The sequence below is a fragment of the Mus musculus genome, chromosome 15 (genome assembly GCF_000001635.26).
Source record: "Mus musculus strain C57BL/6J chromosome 15, GRCm38.p6 C57BL/6J".
NCBI classification, from domain to species: domain Eukaryota; kingdom Metazoa; phylum Chordata; class Mammalia; order Rodentia; family Muridae; genus Mus; species Mus musculus.
The window spans coordinates 12,377,715-12,403,541 of NC_000081.6; the positions used below are offsets into that span (position 1 = coordinate 12,377,715).

Below are 25,827 nucleotides of genomic sequence, written 5' to 3' on the forward strand. Positions count from 1 at the left end.
TTGGCCTCAGGACTGGTTGGGATTATAGGTTTGTGTCACTGGGCTTGGCTTTAATTGAATCTTTTATCCCCCTCCTGTTGTCCCTTTATGAATAATTACAAACTAATTATTAGCCAATAATGAAGTCTTAGCACCGTGGAAGGAGATTTCCACACAGTTAATTTTCTTCCCAGTACTGGGAGGTGGGTGGGCCCTGTGCATTGAGAGAACGAGGAAGGGAGTCACCGAATGGTTAGGTAACATGCCCAAGCTCACAGTTCACAGGCGGGAGAGCCAGGGTTTGCTCCACAGCTTGTGCTTGGCTAAACCTGAACCCTGTGGCCTCCGTGTGGAGCGTGTGGCAATAACAAGGCTGGTTCATCAAGACGCCCATGGAGATGGCGTGGAACTACCCAGGCCTGCTGTGGGAGACGAGCTGCTGCCAGCAATACCTGCTGATCCAGATGTTGTTCTCATTCAACTATTGAACTCTCAAGCATAGCGTTTTTACTTCTGCTGACACCAGATACAGGGGAGAGGGGCAGTGTGCCAAGAGAAAGGGACTCGAAGGCCACTTACTGCGTGTGCATGTGTGTGCACGTGTGTGTGTGAGAGAGAGTGTGACTGCGCATGTGTGTAGGTCAGAGGACAACTTGTAGGAGTGTGTTCTGCTCTTTCACCCTGTGGGCTCAGGGATCTAACACTTTCAGATCCGCTTATTAAATATTCACTAATAGGCAAAGCTTTCTGCAATTTTTATTAGCAATGTGACTTACCACAAAGTGTGTCTTCAAAGGTTTGTTTGTTTGTTTAGTATTTGAGGTGGGTTCTTAAGTGTCCCAGGCTAACCTTGAACTAACTCTCTCTCTCTCTCTCTCTCTCTCTCTATATATATATATATATATATATATATATACATATATACACACATATATATATACCAGAATACCAGATGACCTTCAGTTCCAAATCCTCTTTTCTCTACCTCTTTTTTTTTTTTAAGATTTATTTATTTAAGTACACTGTAGCTGTCTTCAGACACTCCAGAAGAGGGTGTCAGATCTCATTATGGATGGTTGTGAGCCACCATGTGGTTGCTGGGATTTGAACTCAGAACCTTTGGAAGAGCAGTCGGTGCTCTTACCCGCTGAGCCATCTCTCCAGCCCTTCTCTCTACCTCCTAAATGCTCAAATCCTAAGTGTAAGCCACTACAAACCAATGTATGTGACACTGGGGATTCAAGCCAGGGCTTTGTGCATCCTAGGCAAGTGCCCCACCATCCCTAGCCCCTGCAGAGGGTTATACTTGAGGGAGATGAAGTTATCTGGAGGCAGCTCTTGTACTGCCTTTCACAATAACGCTTCATTTGGTACCCCCGCCAAATGTCCACTAATGGGAACATCCCCAGGGCGACAGGGCCCAATTAGCCTCGACTACCCGTGATGGCAGGGTGTGGGGAGGCTTATGGGACACAGGTGCAGCTGAGTCACCAGGGCTTGGCATGACCTGCCAGGCCACACCTGTCATGCAGGAGCACTGTTGCCACAGTAGCTGCTTGAATACTGTTGTCTGTGGGCATCTGAGGCTACTAAAAAAGTATGTGAGGTACCATACTGAGAAAAGAAAAGGCTGCTGTACATACAACAGGCCCAACAGGACACAAAGAATAACAACTGGTTTCCTCAGAGGGCTCTGGCAACTTTAAAATTTCCTTCTCAGTTCGGTCATACACACACACACACACACACAAACACACAAAACCCATCTAATTTTTATACTCTATACCCCTGCGTTCGTTACAAATATCGACAAACAGTGGCTACCCTCACACACCTCTTTAGGGTTTTTCTCACCATAGTTCTAAAGAGTCCTTGGAGGCTTTCACCGTCACTCCTGGTTTTAAGAGTGGCTGACCAAGAGAACAAGTCAGAGCTGCCTGGGCTATAGGTCAGCCCTCATCGGCAGCGTAGCTATAATCAGGTGGCCATGCTCCTGCATCCAAGGGTGAATCAGTCTTCATTTCTGAAAACCATCTCAGGAAAACTGTGTGTGCCTACACATATCTACCAAGTGCCTACTTGCTAGGCATAGATATTCATACGTGATTGTTCTTAAGAGACTCGCCTAGGCTCATACACAGAACACATACCATTTTACTATGTCTAGTACACGGAAGCCTCACAGAGGCCTCAGGTCGAGCCCACGAGGCAGGCCATCGGGTCTTGAGTGACTGGCCTGGAGTCACTGCCTTCATCAGAGACTGGACTTGGACCTGACCTGTGTATGATGCCCACGTGCTGCCAGCCTGGTATCATTTGTAGACATTTTTCTAAGACGCAGGATTTTAAAAAATTAGTATCTATATATTTTTTCTTTTTAAAGATAATTTTTAAAAAGATTTATTTATTTATTATATATAAGTATACTGTAGCTGTCTTCAGACACACCAGAAGGAGGCATCAGATCTCATTACAGACAGTTGTGAGCCACCACGTGGTTGCTGGGATTTGAACTCATGACCTCTGGAAGAGCCATCAGGGCTCTTAACCGCTGAGCCATCTCTCCAGCCCTACTATCTATATATTATGCGTGTATATGTGTGGGCACATGGTGCCATGGCACATATATGGAGGTCAGAGATCACCCTGTAGGAGTCAGTTCTCTCCTACCATGTGGGTCCCAGGGATTGAACTCAAGTCTTCAGGCTTGGCAGCAAGCACCTTTACCTGCTGAGCCATCTCAGGGGCCCAAAAAGCAAACTTGTTTTTGTAAGGATAAGAAAGAATTCTTTCTTTTATCAATTATGTGTTCAAAAAAAAAAGTTAGATTTTGAAGAATATCTTTCCTTTACACTGGAAAGCAGTTAAGCCATCTGTGATGAAACTAGGAGGAGGAAAGGCCATGCCACGTCAAGGTCTCTGCTGGCCCTTTTAGCTGAGAGAATGAAAACATCACAGAAAGACAAAGACACTAAAAACTGTAGGAGTTAGGTAATTTAACACGTGGGTCAAACACTGGAGTTATACCTCCAAAGCCCTAGAGGGCGCCAGAGCGCCATTACTCCAACCCTCTCTGGCTCCTTGCATGTAAGAACTCAGTGATAGCCAAGCACAACATGTTCAAAGGTTACTTATGTATGAACTGTAGCACATGAATTAATACATATTAAACATCATCAGTTCCTGGCCCGGGTATTTATTAGTTGCTTCTTTCTCCAAGGCTTATTACTGGAAGGAAGTCCAGAGAGGACAAACAAACACCTGCACTGGGTTGGAATCGAGCCGGAATAGGCAGAAAGTACCTGGGAACAGAGTGTATGTCTTTTCTTTGGCTCTGGGGCTGGAAGGGTAAATGAATCTCTGGTCCGAAGAGCTTGCCTGTATAAACACTTCCTCAAGGTATAATACCCCAGGACCAGGAAAATTAGGCTGTCTACAATAATTCCTTGAGTGGATAGATTGAGGGTTTTCTGCATTGTTTCAAATAAGGAGGAGATGGGTTCTGGTGATAAAATAAAGTAGTCCCTTGGCTGTTCTTCAGTTCTGAGGACCATGTGAATCCCAGGAGAACATCCAGAGAATCATTCACAGAATGAGCCCTCGTGGGCTCTGGCTTCAAACGAAGGCGATTTTGAAAGATGACATCCTGAACTTCATGGAACCCCATGGGACTCAAACGGAACCCCTTTTAAGTTAACACACTTCGCTGTAAAGTCAAGTTTCTAATGAAAACTGTTTCCTTTAACGTTTCTTCGGTAGCGAATGCTTGTGAACTGAACTTGAAAGCTGGAGCAGAAACCATGGTAATGGACTCATCACAGACCGAGGAACTGCTTCCGGGGGCTGCATTTTTGGTAGTCAACAGTGTGTAGATAGAAGATAGGTGTGGTAGTGTGCCTGTGATTCAAGCACCTAGGTCTGCCTGAGGCAGGGAGCTCACAAGGTCTAGGTCAGCATAGGCTATAAAATGAACTTTGCCTTAAAAAACAAAACAACAAAACAACAACAACAAAACATGCCTGGAGTGGCTATTCTACAGTTCCAAATTGTACAGTTGTAGGACAATCCCGGAGCTGGTAAGGTGGCTCAGTGGATAAAGACGCCTTCAATCTGAGTTCAATTCCCCCAGAGAAAACTGCGTATGGGAGCTTGTCCTGTGACTTTGGCATGTGACATAGCCACACAAACACACAAGCGCACACACGTCACATATATGCAGACACACATACACACATGTATACATACCACATGTATGTACATCAACATGCACATACACATATGCACACACCACACATATGCACACACATGTATGCCCACACATATGCACACACACATGTATGCACACACATATGTTCACATACACATCTATATACACACACATTAAATAAGATATAATGACAATTTATGGAACTGCCTTGACGAGGGAGCTATCTCATTTTTCTATTATCACAGATTCCCCAATCCTTCAGGGGTCCCCCCCCCACGTTATTACTTATTTAGTTTTTACTTTTCCTTGTGGAGGCTTTTACTGCCACTTCTCCATGCACTTGATTTCATATAAGCACAGTAAGGAGATTCTAAGCAGGAAAAACAAAAACAACAACAAAAAACCCCAACCCATTTCTTAATGTCTCGTCTGTGTCACAAAATGAAGATCGAACATGGATGCACTCACGGGGGGAATGCACATGAGGGTCTAAGCATGGGGTGGGGTGGGGTGGGGCGGGGCAGGGGCGGGGGCGGGGTGTAAGCATAGCGGTCAAGACAGTGATTTCATGTCAACATCTAAATATTGGTTTCCCTAAGTGGTTTTTCTTTCCTCCTCAAAATTATTTTCTTGTAATACTTTTCTTAGGATGCGTGTGTCTCTGTCTCTCAATGAAACCAACAAGAACGTAGTCTTACCAGTCCCAGGGTGTGGCCCGCACTCTGGTGCAGCTCCCTGCGGGTTCTCTGTGGGGAGTCCAGTGTTTGGGTGGCATGGGGTACTGGCTGGTCCACAGTTGGTGGGGACAGAGCTGTCCCCCGGGGTGGGATTTCCCCGAAGTTCCTGGCACAATGAGAAGCAGAAACCATGTTAATAGCTTTTCAGGGTTTCTGCATCCTTAGACAGCATCGTCAGTAGAGGAGAATAGGGTTGGGAGCTGGCCGATCCCGGCTCTGCACCTCATCCCTACACCTCAGGTTTTTCAACTTTCATATGGGGATAAAAAAGATTTGCTGCATCTCAGAAGTTTTAAAGAAAGGCTGATTAGATGAGGATAGTTATAAAAACAGCGGGTAAGGTTTCTGTAGGTGAGAGGTGCCGTCTGACATTTAGGAAGGATAGCCAAGATTGTAAAATCAATTGCTAAGCTTGAGAGTGAGGAAGAGGGTGAAGTGGGAGAAAGGAGACCAGTATGTGGAGCTGCAAGATCTCCCGCAGGCCAGGGGTCAAGGGCTTTATCTCCCTTTCTTCTACAGAATGCTCAGCACAAAAACAAATTTCAAACTCACTAAAAAGTCCAATTGTATTTATTTAAAATTAATCCATCGAGTCGGGTGTGTCCTAAAGTGGCCCAAAGGTGGCAGCAGAAGAGGCAGGTGAAGTGTAAGGTGCCTGTCACAACTCTTGTTAAACTCATTTTGCGAGTGTCAGTCATCGGCCAAGGAAGCGAGCGAGCGCTCAACTCAGTTAAGCTGCTGCATTTCTGCTAAGGGAAACGAACCATGAAAGCCCAGAAGAGTGGACGCTGCACAGAGGTGGGAGTGGGAAGTGCCCCTGAGTTGTACATTTAAAACAGTTAACTTTCCATTAAGAAGAATTTCACCTAATGTAAAGTACTTAGGCTGGAGAGAAGGCTCAGGAAGACTGCATGCTGGGCACACACGAGGGCCTAAACCCCAGCAACCAAGTAGCAATCCAATGTAGAAAGGTGTGGTCTCCTTGCCTGTCGCCCCAGCTTGGGGTCTGGGGGCATTCGCTGGTGCTCACTTAGCTAGAAACTACAATGCTCCAGGTTAGCAAGAGACCCTGTCTCAAAGGAATAAGGCAGACAGCAATAGCATAGGAGACATGAGAACGCCATACGTTCATGAGAGTGCATACCTGAATGCACTATACATTTGCATGAACACATTCGCGCGCACACACACACAGACACACACAGACACACACACACAGACACACACACACAGACACACACACACACACACACCACTACCATCATCATCATCACCACCACCACCACTACCACCACCAACACAATAAGAACACTACCACCATCACATCACAAATTCTTAACAAAGTGCTGTATTTGAAACAATGAAGAACACTAAAGAGAAGACGTTTGCTTTGGCTTTCAGCTTCTCCTACCCGAGGCTGCTTTACAGAGAGTGACACACACTACTCTCTCAGTCATAAAAATCACACTTCAGAACTAAAATTTTTATGACAAAACATTTTAAATAAAAGTATTGTCCAGACCCACCTCACTTAAAAAAATGTATCTAACATTTATCTATGCTGAGCAGTGATGCACATGGCTTTAATCCCAGCACTTGGGAGGCAGAGGCAAGGGGATCTCTGAGTTCAAGGCCAGCCTGGTCTACAAAGTGAGTTATAGGACAGCCAGGGCTACACAGAGAAACTTTGCTAGAAAAGAGATGTACTGAAAAAATTAAGTGAACAATTAGATAATAACTAATATATAAACAATTAGTAGTATCAATTAACTTGCATTCAGCCTGGTGTACTATAAACTTTGAATGGACTCAGCCCTGTTATTTGGTGTGACATTATCTTAGCTTCTTTTTTTCTCTTATTGAGACAGGAGTCTCATTATGTAGCTTGAGCTAGCCCAAAGTAGCCTGAGCTAGCCTAAAACTTATCAATCCTCCTGCCTCCACCTCTTAAGTGCTGGGATCCCAGGCATGTGCTGCCCCACCTGAGGGTTCTATGTGGCTCTCATCACACAGGATTTCTGTAGGGACCTTGAAAGTAATCAAGGATCTTTCCTAACCTCCTTAGCTGGAATGAACGACCGTTAACATCTGCTGGTCAAGCCCCTCAGCCAAGAACACAGACAGCCGTCCTGCCCGACAGCCCTGAGAATCAAGGCTAGGGAAGGCTCGATGACTTGTCCAGGTTAGCACTCAACTTGTGTCAACTCGTCTGTGAGTTGGCCCCAGGCCCAGGCCTTGATCCCCTCCCCTCCCACTCCATAATGCCTTCCCATCACCACCGCTGGCCCTGCACCCTGCTATGGGAGTACACACACACTTTGGCCGAGTGATCTCATGACTAACAGCCTGCCGCCGAAGGAACAGGCACCCGCTGAATGACTGTCGAAAGGTAATCCAGTCATCGCCTCCCCCCCCCCCCTCCACCCCCCCCCCCCCCCCCCCCGGTAACCCTGCGTCTTACAAAGCACTCTGTAGCCATCCCACAATATTCAAACCCAAGAGTCAGAAAAGCGAGTCAGCTACCTTCTCTGCAGTTCCACCTGGCTGATGACCAGCGACAGGATCTTTCACGGAAGATGCCTGGACTTTCAAGTCCTGAGCACACGGTCCATTGGCTGTTTCACTTGGGGCCTCCTCAGCATCAGATCTCTTGTAGTGTGGGCTGATCCTGGCCACGGGCTTGTGCCTGGACACCAGATTTTCAGTCTTCTGTGGTGGGGAGGTACCATTTTCTGGGCTCCTCGGGCTCTGGGTGTCTGCAGGGACCCTGTATTCCAGCTTCGGCGAACTTCTTGACCCTGACATTTCCTTTCTTCTGGAGCCTCCGGGCCCATTCTTGGGGGTTTCTACAGAGCCTGGCAGGCTGGCTGCCTTGGGAGGGGTACCCGCCGTCCCACCGTGGATGCTGTGCTCTGAGTCTAGCGAGCTGCCAAGGAGAGGCACGGAGCAGGCCTTGCTGACCAGTGGTTTCTGGAGTCGTTCATCCTGCTTGTTCACATCAATACTTTTGGAAGAGGTTGCCAAGGCAAACCTAGTGTCATCCTGTACCAGAGGCCTGCCGGGACCTGGGAGGACTCCCGGGAGGGAGACGCAGTCCCCCTCACCATCAAAGTCTTCATCGTCACTGCCATCATTGCTGTCATAGCAACGAACCCTCCTCTGGCGGAGAAGGGGGTTCCTGAGGACCTGTGGGCTTCCGGGGAGACTGGCTTGCCGAGCGACTGTCACTTGCTTGTGTAAGAGCCCAGAGCCCCTCTGGCTTCCAAGTGTCACAAGGCTGTTGGCCCTGGCTTTGCCTGTCTCCCTGTAAGCTGCAAGGGGTGGAGAGAGAAGAATCAGGCAGAACACAAGTTTCCAATCTGGCCTGGCTTTATAACCTTAATGAAGTAAATACCAGCGACTGCTCTTACAAGTGCTCCCTCTTGATCAAGGGTAAAGTCTGCCTTGTCCAGCCACCTGACAGGACCAATCCTGTGACAACTGCACATAAGCACTTCTGAATTCAACCTGCTAGGCACGACCTCTGGCCCCTGGACATCCACGTAAACAATATGGCAGCCAGCCTATTGCATCTATTTTTCTTTGTCCCAGCCCACCTTTATTTTTATATGCACAGACAGACATACTGATACATATCCACACACGCACATCTCTGTGTGTTGGGAGGCACGGGAGTGTAAATGCAGGTGGGTGGGCACATGGTTATCTCATGGGCAAAGGTTGGAGCACAAGCTTGGGAGTTTGTCCTTGCCTTCCTCCTTGCTTGTGACAGGGTCTCCTGGGTTTTGCTATTACATATGGCAGGCTAGCTGACCTGACAACACCCAAGAATTCTTCTGTCTGCCTCCCATCTCGCTGTGCTGCGATTATTGATTTCTGCCTTTCTAGGATCCAAACCTGCCCCTACGTTTGTGCTTCAAGTGCTTTACCCACTGAGCCATCTCCTCATCCTCAAGCAATGAAAACCAACTCCAGGCTATTGAACTTGAGCGGTGTGCTTTCTAGAGATAGAGAATTTATAGCTCAGATTCATTTTGTCTCCCAAGTTGTTGGGGGGAGGCGTTCGACCTAAATGCTGATGCAGAGAGCTCCTCTCTACCAGGTAACCCAGGTAACACATCCCCCACATCCATGTTCTCATCACCCGAGGTCCCTCCCTATCTTTAGTCAAAGGGCATGACATACAGCCCAAACTGTCCACTTCTTAAGGTAAAGGGCATCCTTGAGGCATGGCCTGTATGCGAGTGACTCTGCAAGTCTTTTGCATGTTTTCTGTCCATACTGTAGTGCGATGCACAGGCCTGCTATTTGAACACCCTACTGTGGCACCCCTGAGCCTGCCCCTCTGAAGCTCAACCACTGGAGATGAGTAGGAAACCCTTGACAGCAGAAGTCTGAGAGCCCAATGCAGTTTGCATCAGATGATGTCATTCGGGAAGAGACTTAAGGATTCTTGAGTAGCAGTGACCTTTTGCTAACAGTGTTTCTCACGGTCTCACTTCTTTAACTTACTGTTTTCTAAGAATTCTGCTTAGGACCTAGTGAGGGAGGAAAACTGGACTTTACCCTCAATTGTGAGTGCCTTGGGTTGCCCACTCTGATTTGATGCCAGGAAAATCAAGATGACATGTTATAAATAGCATGTAAAGGGTGCCTGAATAAGCCATCTTCACTTCCGGTACTAGAATGTGTGTCCAGCTACTCACTGTAGCATGAACAGTTGGTCACCATGGCCAAGAATACAGGCTGCCTCTACTCAGCTAAGCACATGGTTTCCAGTTCTCTCTCCTTGCTGTCCTGGGCAAGACAGACCCCCAGAGGCCTCCCGCAGGGATAGGGGAACTACTGATTACTTATTGTACTGCTAAGTCTGGGGTCCCCTGGAGCTCTCCTGCTCACCAGAGGGAACGGTCAGCAGGCTGCCATCCTCTGAGGTTTCATAGCCACTTCCAGGGTGGTCCTCGTCCTCAGAGCCAGCTACCACAAAGTCTGAAAGGGAGCCCTGGCCATCATGGACGAAGTACTGGGAGAGCTCAGATTCGGAGAGGAGTGAGTCCTGTTGGAGAAGAAAATGCTGGAGTTTAGGGAGATCCACCAGAGGAGTAGAGCAACATTAACCACTTCCTGTTTCCTCAGGGGCACTATGTTCTAATTCCTGATCACTGGGAACAGCTATGATAGTGACCACCCATCTCCATGTGGCTAAAGCCACATCAATACATCAAAACATAGGCCAGATACTGTTTTTAGATGGGGTGGAAGCACATTTTAGCAATGACCAGAAAAACCTACAATAGTTTTATTTATCTGTTTGTTCATCTGTTTGTTTTAGGTGTGTTAGTGTTTCCCTTGACTCTCTTGGATGCCCTGGAACTGGGGTTACAGACAGTTGTGAGCTGGGAATTGAACCCAAGTCCTCTGGGACAATAGTCCATCTCTTAACCTCTGAGCCAACCCTAACTCTTACAACTCTCAACTATCTCAGCAAAACAAAAAGCAAGGAGATTTAGGAAAGGAGAATAAATAAGTCTAGGTTTAAGGCCCAACTGATGAACCGCCTGGTGGTGGGATGGGACCGGGGTTGTCCAGTCTGAATCCCATGCCAGTGGGACTGAGGAAAGCCCAGTGTCCTCACTGCTTCGGGCTCTCTGCAACCCTGGCTGCCTTTATCACAAAGTGAGCGGTTTGAAAGGGGCTTTTTCTTTTCTGTGCCGATCTCTTCTTGGATGAATACTTACTAAGAGAAGCACACCTTTGGGTGTTTGCTCTCCAAGTGGTATGGCTGCCACTTCCTTGTGTAAAGTGGCCCACAGGGTTCCTGGGTAGACATATGGACTAGGGGTGTGTGGCTTGACTGAGAGGCTCCTGAAAATCAGTCTGTGGTCCCCAAATGCATTGTGACTCACCTTTTTGGCAAGAGAGGGACTCTTCAAGGGGGTACCTGTGTGGGAGGGATTCACAAAAGTGTTAATGTGATGAGGCTCAAGTGGCAAGCAGGCTCATGGAGCTCACCAAAGAAGGGAGGGAACAAGCATATTCAACAAAACTGTCCTTTGCCTGGGTGCTATCTACCACTTCCAGTCCCACCTTCCTCCCTCTGTCCCTTCCTCCCTCCCTCCTTCTCTTCCGTCCTCAAGACTCTGCTCATGTGGTGCAACCCTGGCTCTGATGTTTCCTCTTCGATCCCACCAAGTGTTCTACCTGACCGGACAGTTTAATGGTGGGTGGACCTTTGCATGTCCCCATCTCTACTGTGTAGCAAACACCCCTCCCCCCTCCCCGCCAACCCAGAGCAGGGGTGTTGCTTGCACACTGCACCTGCTGTCTGCTAAGTACCCAGCGATATTTGGTGAATGGCCTGAACGATGAATGAACCAATGAACCCCATCAAAGGAACTCGTGAAAGAACCAGGGAAGCGGTGGGATGCTGATCTTACTTTTTAAGCTGACGGGTGAAGAGCTCAGCCCGTAGACTTTAAATTATATGTCACAGGCGAAAGAGATTTAGGGCATGAGAATTCTGGCTTTAAAAAAAAAAAAAGTCTTTGCTGCCTGATCAAGTAGAGATGTTGGGATGAAGAGAACCCCAGCGTTCAGGCTGAATAAAGAGCCTATTATGGTTGAGCTCACTTTAAATATATTAATTATGGATGCAAATCATCAGGGATTTCACGGCTGTCCCAAATCCCATTCCTTTTCCTCTGACAGCCAGTAACTCATCTCTCCGAGTCCCTTTTCCTTCAGGGTATCAGGCTGCATGTCAGAGAAGGCTCTAGCCAAGTGAGCAATGGCCATACGATCCCTCCTAGGTTTCCACACTAAGGAAACAGGTTTAAAATTCAACACAATGCTTTGAATTAATAAGAAACACTGAGGAGAACTGCAGTCCTTCCCTGCCCCAAAATTTCCACATAAGGAGAAAAACTCAATCTGTCTCTAGTAGCAAACTGGAGGTGGTGTGTACTGAAACTTATAAATCCATATAGAGAAATCTCAGAATTTGGATGGATAATATTCTGTATTATAAACTACTCATATTTTGGCGTCAAATATCCTTTATCTATGTATTTGAGATGAGTCATGAAGATTTATGAATGGCTGTTAACTTACTTTTTCAAATCATTTGAAAGCCATAAAAACAGCATGCATGATTAGACCTTTAATGATACACATTAAATAACTGCAGAAATCAAAAGAAGGAATCAAGAGAGAGCGTAGACTCTGTGGGCAACTGTCTCTAGCTCTAGTGCTTACAGAGAACCCCTTGCTACTGTTTGGGGAGTACCCCTGGGTGAACTTAACAATGACGAACAAGAATGTGCCGTCATACCTAGGCTGGGTGAGGAGTTGGCTTCTTTGCTTTCCTGGTAAGTGCTGCGTGCTATCACTTCATCCATTTCCTGCTCGGAGACCTGATTTTCAGCAGAAAGCACAAATTAGATGTTTTATGGATTTATTTCTCCCCAATAAAAGGAGTTGGGACCAGAGGGTCAGAGACCGGGAAGCAGTAATTTAGCCTGTGTAAGTATATATATATATATATACTTCAATGTATCTACAACAAGACTACCAACTGCAATTCACTGATTCTTCCCCTCTTCAGAACACTTAGATCTCATTCTTCTTAAAGGACTTACGGTCAGGCCAGTGAGATAGATGGCTCAGAAGGTAAGGATGCTTGCAGCCAAGCCTGATGCCCCAGTTCAATCCCTAGGACCTTCCTAGTAGGAAATAACTGATTCCTGAAAGTTGTTCTCTAACCTCTCCACATGTACCATATTGGCACATGCCAACACACACACACACACACACACACACACACACACACACACACAAAATAGATGCAATTTAAAAATTAAGAATATTAGCCAGATGATGGTGGCAAACACCTTTAATCTCAGCACTTGGGAGACAGACAGAGGCAGGTGTCTGAGTTCGAAACCAGCCTGTGTACAGAGTTCCAGGCTAGCCAGGGCTACAGAGAACCCCTATCCCAAAAGATCAAAACAAACAAACAAACACATAAATAAAAAATTAAAAATTAAGAATATTTAAAAAACAAAACATATCGACCCCTGGGGGTGGCAAGATGGCCTAGGAGATAAAGATGCTCCATCTTGGGAGTAGTGTGGTAGAATCAATTTCATCTGTTGGTCCCTGGCCTGCACAAGTGCACTGTGCACGTGTACAAACAACACAAGCACACCTACACAAAAATAAAGATGTAAATAAAAATTTTCCATTCTTAGAAAAATCTATAAAATATGCAAGAACAGTGTAAGACTATATGCCATTTGTCTAAATTCACTCTTTAAAAAATTTTTTTTATTTGTATTTTTTATTAGATATTTTCTTTATTTACATTTCAAATGCTATCTCGAAAGTTCCCTCTACACCCCCCCCCCCCCGACCTGTTCCCCTACCCATCCACTCCCGCTTCTTGGCCCTGGCGTTCCCCTGTACTGGGGCATATAAAGTTTGCAAGACCAAGGGGCCCATCTTCCCAATGATGGCCAACTAGGCCATCTTCTGCTACATATGCAGCTAGAGACACAAGCTCTGGGGGTACTGGTTAGTTCATATTGTTGTTCCACCTATAGGGTTGCAGACCCCTTCAGCTCCTTGGGTACTTTCTCTAGCTCCTTCATTGGGGGTCCTGTGTTCCATCCAATAGATAAGTGTGAACATCCACTTCTGTATTTACCAGACACTGGCATAACCTCACACGAGTCAGCTACATCAGGGTCCTTTCAGTAAAATCTTGCTGGCATATGCAATAGTGTCTGGGTTTGGTGGCTGATTATGGGATGGATCCCTGGGTGGGGCAGTCTCTGGATGGTCCATCCTTTTGTCTTAGCTCCAAACTTTGTCTCTGTAACTCCTTCCATAGCTATTTTGTTCCCTATTCTAAGGAGGAATAAAGTATCCACACGTTGGTTTTCCTTCTTCTTGATTTTCTTGTGTTTTGCAAATTGTATCTTGGTTATTCTAAGTTTCTGGGCTAATATCCACTTATCAGTGAGTGCATATCAAGTGACTTCTTTTGTGATTGGGTTACCTCACTCAGGATGATATCTTCCAGTTACATCCATTTGCCTAGGAATTTCATAAATTCATTGTTTTTAATAGCTGAGTAGTACTCCATTGTGTAAATGTACCACATTTTCTGTATCCATTCCTCTGTTGAGGGACATCTGGGCTCTTTCCAGCTTCTGGCTATAAATAAGGCTACTAGGAACATAGTGGAGCATGTGTTCTTATTACCAGTTGGAACTTCTTCTGGATATATACCCAGGAGAGGTATTGCTGGACCTTCCAGTAGTACTATGTCCAATTTTCTGAGGAACCACCAGACTGATTTCCAGAGTGGTTGTACAAGCTTGCAATCCCACCAGCAATGGAGGAGTGTTCCTCTTTCTCCACATCCTCGCCAGCATCTGCTGTCACCTGAATTTTTGATCTTAGCCATTCTTACTGGTGTGGGGTGGAATCTCAGGGTTGTTTTGATTTGCATTTCCCTGATGATTAAGGATGTTGAACATTTTTTCATGTACTTCTCAGCCATTCGGTATTCCTCAGTTGAGAATTCTTTGTTTAGCTCTGAACCCCAGTTTTTAATGGGGTTATTTGAATTTCTGGAGTCCACCTTCTTGAGCTCTTTGTATATATTGGATATTAGTCCCCTATCAGATTTAGGATTGGTAAAAATTCTTTCCCAATCTGTTGGTTGCCTTTTTGTCTTATTGACAGTGTCTTTTGCCTTACAGAAGTTTTGCAATTTCATGAGGTCCCATTTGTCAATTCTTGATCTTACAGCACCAGCCATTGGCTGTTCTGTTTAGAAATTTTTCCCCTGTGCCCATATCTTTGAGGCTTTCCCCCACTTTCTCCTCTATAAATTTCAGTGTCTTTGGTTTTATGTTGAGTTCTTTGATCCACTTAGACTTGAGCTTTGTACAAGGAGATAGGAATGGATCAATTTGCATTCTTCTACATGATAACCACCACTTGTGCCAGCATCATTTGTTGAAAATGCTGTCTTTTTTCGACTGGATGGTTTTAGCTCCCTTGTCAAAGATCAAGTGAAATTTACTATTTCTTAAGATTTATTTTATGCATATGGATGTTTTACCCACATGCATGTGTGTGTCTGTGTGTGTCCCATGCACATGCGGACTACCCTTAAGGCAGAAGAGGCCACTGGATACCTTAGAACTCGAGTTACAGTCGTGAACTGCCCCCTGTGTCCTGAAACCAAACCTGGGTCCTTTGCAAGAGCAACCAGAACTCTAAACCACTGGGTCATCTCTTCAGTGCTTTAAGTTCATTGTTAACTTCTCGACACATTTACAGTATTATTATTTCTTCTCCCCCTCCTCCTCCAAATCATTTGCAAGTGGCAGACACTATGGTCTTTTGCTTATCGACATTTAATTACGAATCTTCTGAAAACAAAGCTGCCCATCGCCATGGTGCCTTTGGCAGACGCAGGAACTACAGTGCTGTTGAGTGTCTAGCACACATTTCATATTTCAGTGTTGGCTGCTGCTCTACCACCGTTCTCCTGAAGTCCTACTCAAAAGTATCTACAGCTGCAACCAGTTCCCAGAGTGTGTGACCAGCCTGTGCAGAGGCAAGGACTTTCCTCCAAAATGCAAATTACTGTGCAACTTCTTCCTGAGCTAATGTGCAAAGTAAGGTGAGGATTCATGATATGGTACCACGTCGTTGAACTTCTTTTAGACCTACTGTGAATCCTTGTGTCTCAGTTTCTTTGTTTTATAGAAAGATTGACTCTGGCCATCCAGGACCTGGCTGCCACATGTCTTCAATGTGTTCCCTACCCCACCTCCCACCCCCTAGACAAATCTCACTATGTAGCTCTGGTTATCCAATAACTCTCTATGTAGACCAGGCTGGCTCTGAACTCACAGAGATCTGCCTTCCTCTACCTTCCAAGTTCTACCTTGTGAAATCTGAACCTTTCAAGACACTGGTACTCCCAAGAAGCCCGGGATAATCGGAGTATGCTATTAGGATCTCTGCGATGGTTGCCTCACGAATAGCTTCAGATTCTGTTTTGTTTATTCAAAAAGGCCACAGAAGTGGTCCCCCACCCCCCTGTCCCCCGTCAGTCATTCAGGGGCTGTGTACTCTACAACTGGATGCTCTAGTCTTGGTTACATTGGAATGAGCCAGATTTTTTTGCTGGGATTTTTGTCCTCAGTGACTGTGGATAGAGACGGTTTGAGAATGTGATAGTGTTTGTACGTTCAGTTTTTTTTAGGTTATCATATGAAGTCCCGGGCCTCATCCGGGCATCTTTGGCTTTAGCATCACTGATGGCTTTTGCTATGAAGTTTTTTTTTTTTTTAAATGAGTTTTGGATTTCTATTCTTTCCAGATTTATCAATACAATGGACATCCACAGAATTCTTTCCCCTTTGTTATCCAAAGGTTAATTTATTTCAATTTAAAAGCATTTCTGTGAGTAGGCACATGTGTGTTCACATGTGGAAGCCAGATGTTGACGCTCTATGTCTTCCTCTGTCTTGTGTTTGAGACAGGGTCTCTCACTGAACCCAGAGCTCAATGATTGGCTAGGCTGAGTGACCTCATTACAGGGCTCATCTGGCCCCACTGCCCACTCAGCACGGAGTTTACTGCTGTCCCTGTCTTTTATGTGGGTGCTGGGACTCTGAACCCAGTCCTTGTACAGCCAGAATCTTACCCACTGAGCTATTTCCTTGGTCCCTAAGCATTATCTTCAACTGTCATTATTCATGGAGAAATTTTCTTTATAAAGCATGAGATCTACCAAAATGTGATCCTCATTCAATAGATAATCAGAACACTTAGTTTCTGTCTCAAAAGTAAGACTATTTTGAACTTAGGATGGTAATTTTGTATAAAAAAATAATATTTAACATAAATCCTATTTGGATCAGAATGTGGTTTTGTGTTAATAAATAATTATAGGGTTTACCCTAGTAGACGAGTCATAATCACACCATGGCCTGTATGTAATACGCTAGAGTGGGCTTCACAGAAAATAAAATACACTTATGCACGTGGGCTAGCACACACACACCCACCCCTCCAGAAAGCAATCTACAGATGAATACATGAGACAGGGAAAATGCCAGCATCAACAACACAACAGTGCTTTGCTTGAAAACAGACTTTCAGTATTTGCAGCTGTTTTTCTGAGCGGGAGAAAAGCCAGTTTCCATAAGCCCTTTTCGTATTCTACTCAGCACACGTGAGCCGCTCTCCTACTAAGTCCACATCCTAGCTGTCTAGACCTAGAAGGTTTCAATATCCCAGCTGGGCAGCTCCCGCTCCACACATGAGAAACGGGAGAAGGGCAAGCTCTGTGGTGTTTCTCTTGGAACCACTCGGAAACTAAGGCGGCACATATATTCTGTATCAAAATGCCCTCCTGGCCCAGAGCACCGAATTCGTGGTACAAAAATACATTAAATCTAAGATGGAATCTTGACCAGAAGAAAAATAGAGTATCACATGACCACTAAGAGCATCATGTTTCCCTAGGAAGAAACATGAAGGTCGGTCCACTACTGAAGTGCAGTTGTGCTGGGCACAACTCCAGCATATCACAGACCATTTTACTGTGGCTGGAAAAAAAGAATCCATTTGTGTGTTCAATGGGGTCTTGGACCACCCGTCTATATGGGTGATTAGGCTTCGCACTGAAATGTTGTTTTGATATGGGTCATGCTGGCAAAAAGCTTTTGGGCTGAGATGAAGCACTCTGGACAAATCCCCACCCTGGAAGCCAGATATGCCTGGAGGCCTGGAGCTTATATGTCTTAATGTCACTGGGGTCGCGGGTGTTAGGCCAAGTACAGCATGCTGGACAGTGTGTAGAGGTGAAAGGTGACTGTTGGAGTCTAAGATGGGGAAGGAGCTTAGAGCCGCTCTCACTTGCTGGAATCACAGAGCAATGTGGTGTTAAATGTTAAATGTGACCCAGTGAGAACTGTGGTAGGGACAGGAGGAGAAAGAGTCTGCCAAGCACAACATAGTCTAAATCAAAAAAAAATTTTTTAAAAAGTGTATTAGGGAAGGCATTTCTAAGAATGTGTGTAGATAAAGTAATCTGGAAAAACCCTAAAACAAACAAACAAAAACAACAACAACAACCACCAGGGCACTCTGTTCTAGCGTCTTCTCCATATCTGCATAGGATAGGACCAATACTACAAAGGAACACCACTCAATGCACATGTAATCCCAGCACTTGGGAGGTAGAGGCAGGCGGATTTCTGAGTTCAAGGCTAGCCTGGTCTACAGAGCGAGTTCCAGGACAGCCAGGGCTACACAGAGAAACCCTGTTTTGAAAAATAAAAATGAACAAACAGACAAAAAAAGAAGCTGCTGCTATGGCCTTCATAGGCATAAAATCGTCATAATAGCCTGGGACCACCCAGGAAATAACAAAAATGATACTACATCTCATGGGCTGTGTATCAGGAAGAGCCGATGTTTTGAGCCTTTTGAGTTTATATGAAATCTGGTTATAATTTTGGAATGAAACTAATTTTTTTTACATTGAGTAATACATCTAGCAAAAATCATTTTATACAGTGGGTTGATCTGAGCTTATCAAGATTTACTTAATACATTTAAAAGCATCTGTACAGGGAGGAGATGACCAGATAGCTTTTATGGATTAACAGCAGAAAAAGTTGATTTTAATTTTTTATTAATGAGCTCTTAGGATTTAATTACAGAAGCATCTCTTGGAGTCAGAAGGAGATATCTCTAAACTAGTTCAGTTCTACCTGTGTCTAAAGTCCTCATCCCTTTACCTAACAGTTGCTTTTTTGGGTGCATGGGTGACTGAAGGTTTGATATAAGTGACTGTCACCCACAAACCCCAAAATACTCCCAAATTGGTATAATCTATGAAGTCTTCCTAGGACTCCATGGACTTTAGATTAAGAGCCCCTTTTCAGGAGACTGTGGTCTTATCTACCTGTGCAGCTCTGGGATGCTACCATGGCCGTCTACCCACGAGAAGCTCAATGAACCATTGTAACGAATTTCACATAGGACAGGACTGTGATCGGAACATGAACTGGTGGGATACATGGAAGGGCAGGCTCTCCATTCCAAGAGATGCTCATGAGCCTGCCTGTTTCCCAGCCTCAACATTCATGCTAGCGTTATCCCCAAGGTTTCCAAAAGAACTCTCTTTCCTTCCTGCTAAGGAAGGCTCACAAAGGCTGGTAACACCTGAGGCTGTGTTACCAACCAACATCAGACTAGAAGGATCCTTCTTCTCCCTTGCTAAGTCACACATGAAGCCAGAAAAGGTGGCTTAATTGTTCATTCTTAACTGAAGACTACACACACACACACACACACACACACACACACACACACACACACACGTCTTCACAACCAGAAAATGAGTTGAGTCTCAGGGAGTTTTATGATCTCTTGGCTTCAGTTCATGAATGTTCCTCACCTCTTCTATGGGTCTATCCACAGACCCAGAGAGTTGTCACACCTTAAGGCCATGTCTTCAGCAGAACAAACAAAACCGGTTATGGACAAAGTGAGTAATCGTCGTGACTGGAAGTGTGCGGTGGGGAGGAGGGGCAGTGGGAGGGGTGGGTCCTTCAGTCTGTGTTTATGCTGTTGGGGAGTTTGGAGAACAGTTGTGTACGTAGTTGGAGGAAAAGATCCCAGCATGGGGTAAGAAATTCAGTCTTGAGGACTTGGCCCTTGAGACAGAAAAATAGGATCTTTCATGATATCTAATAAAATTGATAATTTGGCTGTTCTAGTTTCTTTGAAACGTTGGCCTATATATTTCCCTCAACTTTGATGAAAGCAAAATCCACAGAGTAACATGTGCAAATGAGGAAGTGGGTTTACACACCCAGATTTCAACTTATTTTTATTTAAATGTATGACCTGAGAACCCTCCAATAAGACAAATAGGGTAGGGTTTTTGTTTTGTTTTGTTTTGTTTTCATTTTACTTTTGCAGTGAGACATGAATAAGTCCTTCTCAGAGCTGGAGACATTTGTTCCTTGGGGGACAAGGAACTGTCCCCAAAAGTTTTACACTCTTGATCTTTGATAGGAATGCATCAACAGTCAGTGGGAATAGAATTAAATATATTAGCCACGTTTATTTTTATTTATTTATTTTTTGAGACAGGGTTTCTCTTCTCTGTGTAGCCCTGGCTGTCCTGGAACTCACTCTGTAGACCAGGCTGGCCTCAAACTCAGAATTCTGCCTGCCTCTGCCTCCCAAGTGCTGGGATTAAAGGCGTGCACCACCACTGCCAGGCTAGCCACATTTATTTTAATTAGTTAACAGGTTTACCTTTGTGGTGTTAAGAGATTAAACCCGGGGCCTTGAGCACATCAGGCAATGACTCTGCCACTAAACTACATATTTTTATCTTTTTCATTTACATACAAAAAAGATTTACATATTTTTATTTAATGTGTATGAGTGCTTGCCTACACGTGTGCACGTGCACCATTTATGTGCCTCGTGCCCTCAAAAGCCAGAACAGGGCATCAGATCCCCCCACCCCATATTTGAGATCAGTAGTTCTAAGCCACCATGTGGGTGCTGGGAACTGAACTCTGACCCTTTGCAAGAACAGCAAGTACACTTAACTGCTCGGCCATCTCTCCCGACACATCTTTTTACTTCTTACCTGAATAAAGTTTAAAATTCTCTTGATTCACTTTAAAAATTAATTAGCGTTGAATTTAAAAAGGACAGAGTTTCCATCATATGGGCAAAACAAAAGACTGGCTCAAAAGATTTTTTTTTCCTTTTCTTTTTAGCGTGTGTATGTGTGTACTCTGTATGTGTGCAAGTGTGTAAGTGTGAATACATGTGTGGGAGCCAGAGGGCAGCTTGGGGTATCTCTCCTCCCCTTCTACCTTGAGGCAAGGTTACTTGCTCCCTGTTCCTACACAGTTTGCTGGTCCACAAGCTTCCAGAGATTCTCACGTCTCTGCCTCCGATCTCCCCATAGGCTTTCTGGGATTACAGATGTGAACTATCACATCAAGCTGATCATGGGTTCTGGAGATTCGAACTCTGACTCTTACACTTCCACAACAGTCATTTCAGTCATTGAACCCTCTTCCAGGTGCGACATCCCGAAGACTTCTTATCTCAAAGTGCAACAGGCTACAGAGGTTAGCTAGTTTGGCATGATCAGCTTTTCTTGATGTAGGTATTAAGTATCTAACCAGCAGTCAAACAGCCATGGCGGTTACTTGGGGTCCTACTTTCCATGAGATCAGATTTTAAATGCATCAAATAACCTTGACAACACTTTTCAATAATTCTTTTTAGACCATGAAGAAGTTCAGATCCAAGATTTGTTTCCCATGTGCTTCACTCACAGGCTGATACCGAGTCCTGACCAAGTGAACTCTCTCACTGAAGTGGATGGGCTCACATATGAATGCCGACTTTGGCCGAATAAGCAGCCAAACCACTGTCCCATATTCAAAGCAGGGTGAAAACCTTACCTTTGGATTAGGGTGTCGGCCGATGACCAGGCGAACGGGTCCTGGGGGGCATTTACTTAAGATGGCATGCACTTTACTTAAAGCTGCATGGCGCACGTTCACAGAATTTACTTCCAGGATTTGGTCTCCCCGGCTAGAGAGAGACATAATAACACATGGTGGCAACAGTCAGACTTTAAAAAGCTAAAACAGCTTTCTTTCAGGAAAGGGTTTAGAATATGAAATCTTTTCTGTGTACTTCAAAGAAGCAAATGACATTCTTTCATCTTTGTAACACCCATAAAAGATGCAATATACTCATACAAATGTCACATTTTAAATTGACTGAGGTCATTATCAAAATAGTAAATGTAAGTAAAACTGATAAAAAGATAACAAGGAAAGGTAGCACTTATTGAGCACCTACTGTATGTGAGATCCTATACAAAGGAGGCTACAGAATAACACTTCAGATGCATTTAAGCATTCCTTTCAAATAGGAGGCCCACAGAGGCCACTCTATTCTGGCACACCTGAGTTATCTAAGGTCTGTGTGACTTAATTAGCACATGCTAACCTCTTGACCAGTACCAGTTTCTTCTTTCTTCCTACCATCTTGAAATGATTACTGTAACAGTCAAAGGAGGAAATATCTGGCGCTCCAAGGTTACCTAAGAATTTGTACAAATATTTCAAATTTGAACGAATGAGAAATTTAGGACAAGTTGCCTCTTTTGACTTGAAATTATCGGGAGAACGCCTGGCAGGGAAGAACAAAGACCCTTTACATGGGTTTTGAGGAATGTTCATTTGGCTGGCCCCAGGCATATGGAACCATTCAAGAAAGAAACATCAACTTGGGATGTCATTAGAGGATATTTTTTCCTTGGGTTCTAAAAGTATATTTTCTTTAATGTACTTTGGATGATTTGCTGAGTTTTTTCATATGGAAATTGACTCTGATGATGAACGAAAAATGTAATATAATCTATTAACACAGCCTCCAAGATGGCAACCTCAATGAATGCTGTTTTGACAATTCTTCAAGTTCCAAAGGACTCAGACGCTTATGGGGAGAAAGGTGACACTGTTTGTACAAAGTGCTTTGTGTAATGTGCACATTTTTGTGAGATTTGGGGGGGGGCACAAACCACTGCAATTACTGTAGAAGAGAATATTAAGAATTCTTGTATACTTGGAATGCTAAGGATACAACTCAACTATCTGCATCAAGAAATCTGATGGTCCGTGACCTTGACAAGAGACAGTGACTTTAGTCACAGTCACTCAAATGACAGTGAAAGCAATTATAAAAGCACAAAACCTAATAAGATCTCCCACACGCTCATGGTTTCTGGGCTCTTTTGCATCTAGCCACTGAACCCGTATAAGCAGTTCCAGCTTATAGGATGAAGTTTACATAAATGAATAAAAAGTAAGTATATTGAAATAACCAAAGATAATCTGTATAGAGTTCTTCTATGTCATCAAATTTCTGAACTTCTGAGTCCAAATACAACAAAGTAGATAGGAAAGCTGTTTTAATTTTGCTTTCTGTTGCTGTGATAAAATACCATGGCATAAACAATGCATGAGAAAGGATGTGTGTAGCTCATAATCCCAGGTTATATTCTGTTACTCTGGGGAAGTCAAGGCAACAGGAGCTTGAAGGCTCTGGTCAGATTTATAGTTGAAAGCATGTACTTGATTTGCTATTTCCACTCTTCTTCAATTCAGAATCCATTTCTAGAGAATGGTGGCACCCACAGTGGGCAGATTTCCCACCACAATTAAAGTAAGGTAAAATAATCCTCTGAAGACATGGCCACAGGCCAACCTGGTCTAGACAATCCTTCACTGAGACAGACTTCCAGGTGACTCTAGATTGTGCCAAGTTAAAAATGAGAAGCATCAAAGTCCTGTAATTCAAACAAATTTGATTCATCTGAACTTTTCATCTTTGGAAATGCTATTTATGTCAGTCTTCTATATGATTACAAAGAAAGTCAAAGATGTAGAATTCTACAGGAAAAGATTAAGTAGGGCAGATGGACATACTGGTGCATAACTACAATCCTAGCATTAGGGAATTAAAGGGAGGGGTACCAGACCTTTAAGGTCATGCTTGGTCATGTGTGTGTGTGTGTGTGTGTGTGTGTGTGTATTCAAAGCCAGCCTAGGCTGTATGTTTTTCTATGTCTCTCTGTCTGTGTTTGTGTAAGCAGATATTAACTTCAAGACTACACCAGGATTTTCTAATGCCAGGGATGTGACTAACCTCAGGTTGCTCTCCATCTTGGCCACAGATCCAGGGGCAAGGCTGTGAATGTATATACCTGGAGGGCTGTTTTCCAAGGCTAAGCAGCAGGCACCGATGCCCAACCCAACTCTTGGCTCTGTGAGAAGTACAGCACAAAGACAACAAAGAGCAACCATCACACAGTAACCAGAAAACATGCAGGCTATTTAAGCAGTGCTAATAGATATTCAGACCAATAAGTGTTCAGTTTGGTCCAGATGCCGAATGTAAATCCCACTTTTTATGTTATGCAATGTTCTACTCTCTGTTTGTTCTAAGGAGCTTCCTCAAATCTGTCTCTGGGAATAGCTGGAGAATGACTATTTTTTTTTTATCCTGAATATAAAGCCTTTTAGCCCTCAACTAATTTCTTGGTTATTTATAATTATTGATCATCTTTCTACAGTAAGTCCTAGAGGGGAAAGGAGAGAGAAGTGAAAAAGCAGCAGGATTTGCTGAGAATTCCTGATTTCAAGTTACTGGCGTTAACTTACTCTTGACTATCTTCTTTAAATCTTTACAATTTTATGAATGCTAGACTTGAGCTACTCCTTTTAATACGAGTCTCTGGTGCACAGTGAATTATCCCGGGAGAGCTTTAAAGACTCTGTTACTGGTAACTTCCCCTCACTTCTGTAAAAAAGAAATGATTAAACATCTCTCTCCTTTTGACTACCCTAGCCACTTTGAGAACAGCATCTGTCGCTGACAGCGGGTGGTTCCAAAGGACTGATTAAACACACACACACACACACACACACACACACACACACACACACAAACAACTCAGCCTGTTATCCAGGAGAAAGCAAAGGGAGTGAGGAAGAGTCAGCATTACCTTTGTTGAGCGTGACTTCCATGACAATTCTGTCTTTGGGCCCAGGAGCCTTCCGACCAAGGGATGCAGAACCCCCTTCATCTTGGCCTCCTCCTGCCGGGGCTCCCCCACTGCTGTTGAAGCTCGGGGAGCTAGATCTGCTCATGTGTGTGGGTGTGGAGCAGGGTGTGAGGCTGGGGCTGAGCAGCTTAGTCCGCACCGTGAGGACGAACAGCCCGCTTCGGATTTGCTGCAAAACAAGTAGGTGGGTAGGTGGGCACGGTCAGATGGCTCCTACAGTGAGGAGGTGGGACCCCAAAGGGGATGAGAGCGAGACTTAGTGAGATCCGCAGGAACATGTTACCTTGAAGGTGTGAATAGCCTCTTGAAACGTCAAACCCTTTATTGGTATTCCATTCACATCTAGGATTTCATCTCCTGGTGGCCAAACACGAGAAGTATGTTAAGCTTTGATTTACCAGACTCTTCCTGGCGTGCACACTCTACAGTCCCTGGACTGCCACTGCCAAAATATAAGCTTTATGATTTGGACCCATTTAAAGTGACTTAGCCCCTTGGAATGTTCCCTAAATAAGTTAATAAATACAAATTGAAAAAAAAACCCATATTCTTCAGCAATAATTCTATAATCAATATTTGATAAAAAACAACCGTGGGGCTGGCTTTGGTAGGGCACACCTGCATCTCAGCTTTTGACAGGCTGGGTCAGGAGGATCAGAGCTTGCTGGGATAACAAAGTGAATTCAAAGCCAGCCTGGGCTACAAAATAAGATTGAACTAAAACACCACCAAAAACCAAAATGATGACCAACTAACCAAAACCCACCACCATCACCAAAACCAAAACTACCCAAAATCCCAAATCATCTAAGAATAGAAACATACTCAAATAGAAAACAAGTATAAAATATCAACTAACCAACCACTACCATCACTAAAAACAACTGTGGAAAATTGGAAGACCTGATTATTAACCATTGGTATTTTTGACAAGAAATACCTTCTGCTCAGAGATTTAACTGCAAACAGGGTTTCAGGTTTTAAGTAGTCTTGTTGAGAATCGTAAGGAAATACCGACATAGACACACTTGGGAAGCCGTTCCCCTGGAAAGACAAGCTATGCAAGTCCAGAGAATCAACACGCCACGGAATAGGGTTTCAAAAGTAGAGAGAGAGGATCTTTCTGAGAAACAACTGAGAACTGACAGCCCCACCTCCAGAAATAGTCTGGATGTCTGGTCTTATTG

The 25,827-nt window shown here is 44.4% G+C and overlaps 1 protein-coding gene across 17 annotated transcripts in view; it reads right to left on the bottom strand.

Annotated features, from left to right (window-relative positions):
• Pdzd2 (PDZ domain containing 2) overlaps positions 1-25,827 on the bottom strand; it is a 380,258-nt gene that overhangs the window by 18,004 nt on the left and 336,427 nt on the right. For 16 of the 17 annotated variants that reach the window (XM_006520163.4, XM_006520165.4, XM_006520167.3 and 13 more), the window contains 9 exons: positions 24,924-24,997; positions 24,581-24,809; positions 23,722-23,839; positions 21,465-21,597; positions 12,254-12,335; positions 10,830-10,864; positions 9,823-9,979; positions 7,447-8,234; positions 4,885-5,029 (listed from right to left, as the gene is read on the bottom strand). In XM_006520163.4, the coding sequence (XP_006520226.1) occupies positions 4,885-5,029; positions 7,447-8,234; positions 9,823-9,979; positions 10,830-10,864; positions 12,254-12,335; positions 21,465-21,597; positions 23,722-23,839; positions 24,581-24,809; positions 24,924-24,997 (1,761 nt within the window). The remainder of the gene's footprint in view (positions 1-4,884; positions 5,030-7,446; positions 8,235-9,822; positions 9,980-10,829; positions 10,865-12,253; positions 12,336-21,464; positions 21,598-23,721; positions 23,840-24,580; positions 24,810-24,923; positions 24,998-25,827) is intronic. The other variant, XM_006520172.4, reaches the window with a different exon arrangement.